Below are 9,386 nucleotides of genomic sequence, written 5' to 3'. Positions count from 1 at the left end.
CACAATTTGCAGGCTGCAGCTCCAACGATTTAACACATTTTCATTGTGGTCTAATATCTTCCTAAATTTCAATTTGATGTGGCCATTCAGGTTTACAGTTCCAGTGAGAACGAGAAAGAGAGGGACCATAAATCAGTCACCTCCCCACCAACTCTATCAGTTGGCAGCTTTTGTTACCTGTAAGCTGAATCCATTCCTTACAAGCAGCAGGGGTGAAAATGAATCGTCCCAAAGGATCTTCAGTGGGGTTTTTTTTTTCCTGGATCAACCCCCTCCAGTGCACCTGGTGGAGAAGGAGAGAGGGACACAGGGGCTTTAGCAACTCTCTGTCCCTGGCCTCCTATTACCCCATCTGCTTTCTGTGCAAAACACTGAGTGGGCATTGACATTAAGGCATCACGTGACAATAAATAACAAAATATTTGATTTACCACCCTAGTGTACAAATTACCCTAAGATGTTTATTAAAGATCTAAGTGAGTTATATGTGTGTGTTAACTCATTTCTGAATCATGATATAAAACAAAGTGGTGTCCCACAGAATGTGACATTTACAAATTTAGCAGCGCTTTCATCAGATTAAAATAAAGCAAAGATTTTTCAGATGTGTGAATGCTGTCACTGGCCCCATTGTGCGCATGCAGCTCTGAGTGTATCAGGCTGAGGTGGGGGGTCATAGGTCAGTGGGTGGTCACTAGTGTGGACAGCTTGATGAAGCTGAGGGGAGAGAGGGTCCTGCTGTTCCCACAGCAGGAGCACTCTGAGCTGGGCAGGGACGGTGGGCAGGTCCCCAGGGGTCATGCTGAGGAATGGGTTCCACTCACACAACGGCAAACATGAGGACAGACTGCAGAAATACAGGGGTTCTCAAGTATATAGCGAAATAAGGGCGTTCAGTGTTGCATTACATGATATTCATATGAGAATAATCAGAGGGATGCACCGATCCGATACTGACGTTTGTAGATAGATCGGGTATTGGTCTGACCCAAATCCGATACGTTAGTCATGTTCGTTAATGTCTAGCTCCAAAAATGACATAAAATAACTATAAAACACCATATTAGTCCACATTACTCCTGCATTTTATTCAAAGCCACTTGAAGACATACGAAAGCTTTGAGAATCGCAAAAGGCTATGTGAAATATACAGATTTGTATGCATGCGCAACACATTGCTGAATGACACAGCAGACAGAGCATGTGCGCAATATGTGAGTGCAACACACAAACAAAATCTCAGATGTAGAAGCTCATTAGTTCGGTTCGCTTATAACATGAATTTAGAACGGCACCGGCCCGGAGAAGCATTTCACCGGATTTTGAATAACAAACTAATTAAACTAGCCCACATACAGACACTTACAGGACTTAATTGAGTGTTCCAACCATCAAAATAAAAGCCAGAGGGGGTTTTAAAAGACTGAAATACATTACTATTTTATTATAAAATTCCATAATAATAATATCAATAATTATTTATGATCATTTTTATTAACAAATTACAAAAAAGTTGACTGGGTTCCAAAAAATAACTGCATAAAAAAAATGGACTGATATCTTACAACTGAAGTGAACAAAAAGAGATCTGAATCCTGAAGTCCAGACACAAGTTGAAAAATATGTGGCTTCTTTTCTACTGCAGACTGGAATTACTGTTAATTTTGCTACTACATCCAGAAGACAATTTAACAAAGTTTTTCTTAAAAGGCAACACGTTTACATTGAAATGTGTAGTTAAAGGTTTGTGAGCGTTAAATAAAAATGTGATTTTTTTTTTTTTTAATTCAAAAATGTCATTTTTAGCCTTCAGATGTATTTTATGCCATTTTAGTTCAGCAACTACATCAGGACTGTTGTGTAGTTCAATGCACTGATGTGGTGGTGGCGGCGGCGTAGTGGCTAAAACACAGGGCTGTTAATCAGAAGGTCTCTGGTTCGATCCCCACAGCCACCACCATTGTGTCCATGAGCAAGGCACTTAACTCCAGGTTGCTCCGGGGGGATTGTCCCTGTAATAAGTGCACTGTAAGACGCTTTGGATAAAAAGCGTCTGCCAAATGCATAAATGTAAATTAGTTTAATAAGGATATAAAAGTGCTTAATCTGCACTGAAATCCAATACTGCTTTCTTCTTTAAATTTCAGCAGCTATAATTGGATTGTTCCATAATTGACAATACTTCTCAAAGAGAGCCCACATCACATGTGTAAAGCATACTGGAATACAACTAATGTGCTGAAAACATGTAGTTTTGCTACTTACAAATCTTCCAAATAAAAATGAGACACTGCAAACTTTGTTATAAACCAATTTTAATTTATCACTGAAAAAGCACAACACCACAATCAGTGTTCAGAAGCAGGACTTGTGTGGATTCACTTTTGTTATTTATGTTTTAAATACAAACTTTAGACTTTTTGCATAATTTCTGACAGTACAGATACATGAAATGTGGACGTACCACATCTTTAATGGATTATAAAACCACTAAAATAAAAGGGTAAAAAAAAAAAAAGAGAGAGAGAGAAGTCCCTGCACATACAAAAATAAATTAATACACTTTATCCAGTCACCAGTCTTGTGGAAAGCCTGTTGGAAAAGACCCAAACACCCCAACATTGCTTTAAAACAGTTCTTCACACCACTAAGTGAATCACAAATATTTATTTACAACAGAAAACGGGTAAAACTGTGCTAACAAAATTTTATTTTTTCTGACAGCTTATTCTTAATCCAATATGCATCTGTTTTACATAACGACAAAACAAGGGAAAAAACAGGCGTATTTACAAGACCACAACATTTCTTTGTCAAGTAGGCTTTTTTTTTTTTTTCTTCTTTTTTATAACTTCAAACACCAGACATGATCATCAAAATGTTTACAAGACTCAAAAGAGCTGAGAATTTTGGACAGTAGTATAAAATCATTTCTTGAGTTGGGTGTTAAAATATATTACCTTGTGCCCAACATGCAATGAATGCAAATAAATAAAAAGGAACAATATAAAGTTGGCTTCAAAAATGATCAATGCAGCACAAAAATTTGAAATCAGAAATCAGATTTCAGTGTAGTCACTGTTCAGGGAGAGTTCTCTGTGACTCTGAACTAGGTATTGTCTGAATGACGCTTAATTTCACAAAAGCTGATTAACTGTAGAAAACAAAAAAAGGGAGAGATTGGAAGCGTCTATAGCACGTGGCCCCAGCAGAGAGCTTGGCACTTGGGTTCAGGGCCTGGTCTATGTGTCCTGGCTTGAGAGGTAGTTTCTCTTCGAAGAGTGCAGCAGGGTCAGTGAGACAGTCTGTGGACCTATGGAACACCTCCTTGCCAGGGAAGCTCAAGATCAGGATGCAGAGAAGGCCTTCATGGTGCACAAATGTCTGATCACTTAAGCTTTGAAACATCCGACGCCTTTATATACACACACAGACAAACAAATATGACAGGGTTTATTGAGATTATAGTTACACGTTTCTATTAAAGGGGTACAGAGAGGTAACAGTGGCGAGCAGACACTGTTGCAGAAGCTTCGGCCCCCATCCAAGACCTCAGTCTACACCTTTCTCTCATAGCGACTCAAGACCAATGTGTCATTTTCAGCACACTGGCTGGGTGAGAGAGAACGTGTGCGTGTAAGCTTGTCTCTTTCGGCCCCCTGGGACCCTGAAGTTTACAGCAAGTGATTTACTCAAAATCAGTACAACATGTCTTTTGCCAGATGGGCATCAAACTGGCAAGTGTGTGTGTACAAATCAAGGCTGGCACTGGTGAGGGTTTCGTGCAGTAGGGGAATATTCTTGTTTCAATGCTCTGATAGTCATCCTCTTGGGACGGGCAGATTTGAGAAACTCCATAAGGCAGAACTCCTCCAAAATATTGTTTTCTGCATCAAGTCTTCTCCTGTCCTGTGACAGACACAGCCTTCTCCCCAAGCCTCTGAATAATCAGACACACATTTTCATTAAAAACACATTCTGAACAACAATACGGTCAGTGTTTAAAATTGATCAAATAAAAAATACAAAACATTTCAAAATATTGTAAAAGGGATAGTAGACAAAAAAAAAAATAAAAAAAATAAAAAATAAATATATATAAATAAAAAAAAATTCACTCATGCTCATGTTGTTTAAACATTTTTTTCTTCTGTGAAACACAAACACGTTAGGCAGAATGTTAAGTACTAATAGCCTAAATCACCATTAACTTTCATTGTGAGAAAAAAAAAAAGATGCAATGTGAATGGTAACTGAGGCTTACATTCTGCCAAAGATCTCTTTTTGTGTTCCATGAAAAAGAAATGTGTATGGGTTTGGAACAACATGAGTCAAAATAATTTTTTTATTTTCTCTACAAATTGGTGTGATACGTACAGTACTAACTCCAGTTTTGGGAGTGCTGTTGTCATTGTGCATGGCGAGGAAGGGGTTGGTGATGGCTGGTTGGTTGCTGGGCAAGAGGCTGTTGATCGGTAGCTGTTGTAGCTGTATGTCATTCTGCTGCTGCTGCTGTTGTTGTTGTTGGTGGTTGTGGTGCTGCATTAACTGATAGAGTAGAACCTGCTGCTGCTCCTGCACACAGACAAACAAACACAGTGTGATGAGATGTCTAGACTCAACCTCAGACGGCACGCCCACAGACGCTCCACAAACCGTCTGATGCATATTGCACACAAAAATGGTAAGTGTTTTCACAAATTTGCAAGCTTTAAACAGGAGATTGCTTAGCTGTTTCAACACAGCCCGCTGGTAAACAAAGTTGTGTTTTACAATCTCCAAAGATTCAAAAATGTTCTGAGTAATAAATGGTTGTGATGTTTGCAAGGCTCAAGGCATTAAAACTTTTAAAGATACTCAAGAGCTTTGTTTGATACATTAAGTAGCAAGTAAAAGGAGGTATTCTTGAGCACACCTGTTAATATCTCATTGATTTCAGATTTATCTGCTCATAAAAGCCATGCAAGAAAAATTGTGTGGCCACATTACATTTCTGTGAGATGGCCTCTTCGAAACAAGGCAGTTCTTGGCAAGAATAAGCTGCCATATAAACAAGACTGTTGACAGTGTGGCTTTGCAAGACTTGTCAAAAACGACTGAAAAACAGTTATACTGAACTTTGCTGCAAGAATCTAAGTCACTGCTCAAACTGCCTTGAAAATGTAGATGTTATGTAAAGTGTGGTAGATGCTCATCTTACCGTTGTGGAAAGCTGGTTGTTGAAAAGGTGCTGCAGTTGATGCGGATGGAGGATCTGCCTGTATTGTTCAGTGAGAAGACTTGCATAAACAAACACAAGCCCCCATAAGCTAAATACATTTATAACATCATTTAAAAAACATCACAAGGAAGCACCATTTCCAATGGCAAAGTTGCATTAATAAAAATTGAATGTCCTGTCATTGTTCAAACACAAATGAACGAACCACATGTAAAGAATTCCACATGTCATTACTAATGGAAAAAGCATTTTCCTTTTGATCCAAGTAAAAGAAGAGAGAGAGAAAAAAACTGTCCATTTCAAATGAAAGAAAAAGAGAAGGATACAGTAATGAAAAATACAGAATCATCGTAACGCTCCTAATTAAGGTGTTTCAAGAACAACTTGCAGGAGAAACTCAAAAACTTCATGCATTTATTAAGACTACAAAAGTTGTGTTTCAGAGACAGACATAAAGCAGACAAGTACACAGGTAACATTGGAAAAAAATGAGCAGAGTGAGTCACAAATCCTGACCTGGTTTTTGCAGTAGTCATGCTGCATCATTCCGAAAAGCATAAGCGACAGAGAGATTAGGAAGCAGAGAAGATGACAAGAAATGAAGGTACTGCACAAGTGAATATCATGCAATAATGTACAGGTTACATTTCCCCCAAAATCGAAATAAATAAATAAATAAATAAGTAAATAAATATATATATATATATAGAGTCATTTTAGTATTACACATTATTTTTAGTCAGCATAACTACAGTATCGGCAGTACAACAAATTCAACCAATGTGTATTTTATAATTTTTTTCCAATTACATTTAATGAGAGATTTGTCATTTTGTCATGAAAATATTGTTACAATACAAAAGTTGTAAGGCTTAATTTATTTATTTTGATTTTGGGCTGACATATTGCCAGAACATGGTCTTGATATGCAAATCCATATCTGTATCAACATCAAAAATCCAGACTATGGAATTATGATCCTCAAACATGGAAAAATAGGACTGAAACATTTAAGTGCAACGTCTAAAATGTGTGTGTGGTTGTACCTGCTATTGAGGCTGTTGGACATGGGCAGAGAACTGCTGGCAGCTGAGGAGGGATGGGGCAGGGGGCTGCTGTTCTGGATCAGGGTTGGGGAGGTCTGGATCACTCCATTCAGGGCACCCACGATACCACTCATGGCCAGGTGGTTCCCCTGCAGAGCACCCATCAGACCTGTCACCCCAGCTATGCCAGGCAGGGAAGAGTTGGCAGTGCCAGATTGGATGGCCACTCCGGCCATGCCGACTCCATTCACCTGCTGCTGGGGGGGACTGTGGGCCACTGAAGGAGGGGTGGAGAGAGATGAGGTGCTACTTCCACTACTATGGCCACCAGACAGGGGATCCTGCAAGAACGAGCGACAAGAAGAGAGAAAGCACAAGAACATGAGAGAGACAGAAAGAAAGGCAGACAGAGAGACAGAAAGAAACAGACAGACAGAAAGAGAAAGAGGAAAAAAAAAAAAAGAGATCACGTGAGAGTGAAGCCTCCTTTACCTGTCCAACCAAAGTAAATATAAATTAAATTAGTTAATTACAGGAGACAGCAAATCACTTAACATTACACAGCCACCAATTATCCCATGTATCCATGTCATTATAACACTATGACTACACGCTTACATAACACATCACTAAAACACATTCATTGAACACTTGACTATGTACAGATATACATAATATAGCACTTGACTCAACTAAAGAGGTGCTCAGTCCCAGCAGATGTCATCTGCAGAGCAGGGGTAGAGGAAGTTACCTGAGTGGGCAAGGGTTGAGAGGACTCTGTTAAAACACTGATGCCTAGCTGATTGCTCTTGCTGTGCAGCATGTCTGGAGGAGAGAGAGATTTTGCAACTTGACATGAATGTGGAGACCAAATTAGCTAGAGTTGAGCTGGGAGAGGAGGCTCTGTGAGCAGAACAGAGGGGAGGAGGGGGTTGGACGGGGTGTGTGTGTGTGTGTGTGTGAGATAAGGACTGAGGCGAGAGGTGGGCTCATTGGTGAGGTGTGTGTACGTTTGAATATGTAGATTAGGGGTGTTTAGGGTTGGGATTAGACAGTGACAGTCCAGATGGAGATGGTGAGGGTGTGTGGGCATTACTGAGCTCTGTGTGTGTCAAAACTGTATGGATATACAAAAGACAGAAGGCAGCAGAGGCAAGTGTGTGTCTAACCTGTGTGAGTGTTGCTGGGGTACATAGGAGAAGAGGCAGTGGTGGCGGTGGTGCTTGCAGGGGTGAAAGGCACAGAGAGCTGAGCGCTCAAGAGTTGCAGACGTTCCTTTTTCATGGTGAGAGTTCGTATCTGCTCTTCCAAACGCCGGTTCTCCACTTGAAGCTGGTGCAAGGATTTCAGCATTCCCAGCACTGTACACATAAACAGACACACTTTTTGGCCAATGAATTGCCATGACGTTTCCATTGCCTTTTGAGTTGTTCATGATTATAGAAAGGATTTACTTGAAAATTCTCTCATCATTTACTCACCTTCATGCCATCCCAGATGTGTATGACTTTCATCTGCTGAACACCAATTATGATTTTTAGAAGAACATTTCAGCTCTGTAGGCCCATTCAATGCAAGTGAATCATCAAAAATCACATTATGGCAGCATAAAAGTAATCCACATGACTCCAGTGTTTTATCCATATTATTATAATCCATATTTTCAGAAACTATATGATGGTGTGGGTGATTGTGTGGGTGAGCAACATCAATATTTTAGTCCTTTTTTGCGAGAAATCTTCTCCCGGTCCAGTAGGGGATGATATTCACAATGAATGTGAATCAGAAGAATGGGAAAGTGAGAGAATTAAAGTGCAGCATGACTGAGCAGGGAGGAGAATTTATAGTAAAAAAGGACTTAAATATTGATCTGTTTCTCACCCACTCCTATCACGTCACTTCTGAAAACATGGATTTAAAGGGCACCTATTATGGAATTTTGAAAATTACCTTTCATGTAGTGTGTAACAGATTTATGTGAACAAAAACATCCTGCAAAGTTTTATATATGAAAGTTCACTGTAAAAAAAGTTATTGTCTCTCAAAAGTAGGAGTCGACTCTGAGTCAATGTAATGAATCGTTTTTCCAACGAGTCATTTTCCTTTTCGTTGTGACGTCAAGACGAAAAATGATCAAATTGGCCGCGCCCACTCACTGCGCGCACAGACACCAGGGAAAACTTGAAAACATCATGTCGACAACAAGACGCTGTGTTCTGAAGTGCATATCAAAAGCGACCTTTTTTTCACTGCCCAGGGACGAGCATGTGAAGAATCAGTGGCTAGAGTTTATATTTACAACTATACCACACAAGTATAGCCCGAACCTTGTGCTGTGTTTGCGTCATTTTAATGACGATTGCTTTACGAACATGAATGCTTTCAAGTGTGGATTCGCGAGCCGGTTGATACTGAAGCAAGGTTCAGTACCAAGTTTATTTGGATCAGCTTCCTCCTCCGAATCACAACCTGTAAGTATTATTAATAATTGTTTGTGTGTGTTGTGTAAGTTACGCTCAGCGCAGCTTCTAGGTCTCCAATGTCAATTTTTTTGAAATATGTGAAATGTTTGTCGATGTTATTGGAGTTGTCATAAAGAATAGAGCAATAACTTGTAGTAATGCAGTGCTTTACCAATATGTTTATGCGTTGGGCTAACGCAAACAATAACTGATTGGGTGTTTACCACCGAACTTTGGGCTATGATCGCTAACATAAATCAACTCAAATTCCTTCTCTGATTTTGATTTTTTTTACTACAAAGCGGTGATGGGCGTTCCGTTTCCGACAATCTCTGCACAGAGTATACCAATCACAACTGACTGGGTCATCTGACCAATCACCGCAGATTAGCGTCAAGCAAAGGAGGGGTTTGGAAAAATGAGTTGTTGAACGGATCATTTGGGAGTCGGTGAGCAAATCAGGTAAACATAAATGCATATTATAAGACAACAAAAGTGTTTTTTGTTATTGCATGCATGTAAAACTGTTGTTGGGGACTCCCAAAACAATATTAGGAATATTTTAAATGCCATAATAGGTGCCCTTTAACCACTGGAGTATTATGGATAACTTTTGCTGCCTAATGTGATTTTTTTTTTGAGCTTCAAAATTTGGCA

At 39.5% G+C, this 9,386-nt stretch overlaps 1 protein-coding gene across 7 annotated transcripts in view; it reads right to left on the bottom strand.

The window, feature by feature from the left end:
* Positions 1 to 2,687: 2,687 nt before the first annotated feature.
* Positions 2,688 to 9,386, bottom strand: part of LOC127634989 (protein AF-10-like) — a 72,408-nt gene continuing 65,709 nt past the window's right edge. For 4 of the 7 annotated variants that reach the window (XM_052114776.1, XM_052114782.1, XM_052114780.1 and 1 more), the window contains 7 exons: positions 7,437 to 7,628; positions 7,019 to 7,092; positions 6,268 to 6,608; positions 5,738 to 5,758; positions 5,201 to 5,279; positions 4,378 to 4,575; positions 2,688 to 3,940 (listed from right to left, as the gene is read on the bottom strand). In XM_052114776.1, the coding sequence (XP_051970736.1) occupies positions 3,893 to 3,940; positions 4,378 to 4,575; positions 5,201 to 5,279; positions 5,738 to 5,758; positions 6,268 to 6,608; positions 7,019 to 7,092; positions 7,437 to 7,628 (953 nt within the window). In that variant the 3' untranslated portion in view covers positions 2,688 to 3,892. The remainder of the gene's footprint in view (positions 3,941 to 4,377; positions 4,576 to 5,200; positions 5,280 to 5,737; positions 5,759 to 6,267; positions 6,609 to 7,018; positions 7,093 to 7,436; positions 7,629 to 9,386) is intronic. The other 3 variants (XM_052114778.1, XM_052114777.1, XM_052114779.1) reach the window with 3 other exon arrangements.

The sequence above is a fragment of the Xyrauchen texanus genome, chromosome 42 (assembly GCF_025860055.1).
Source record: "Xyrauchen texanus isolate HMW12.3.18 chromosome 42, RBS_HiC_50CHRs, whole genome shotgun sequence".
Classification (NCBI taxonomy): Eukaryota; Metazoa; Chordata; class Actinopteri; order Cypriniformes; family Catostomidae; genus Xyrauchen; species Xyrauchen texanus.
The sequence above is the reverse complement of the archived record's forward strand: the minus strand, read 5'-3'. Positions and strand labels throughout refer to the sequence as shown.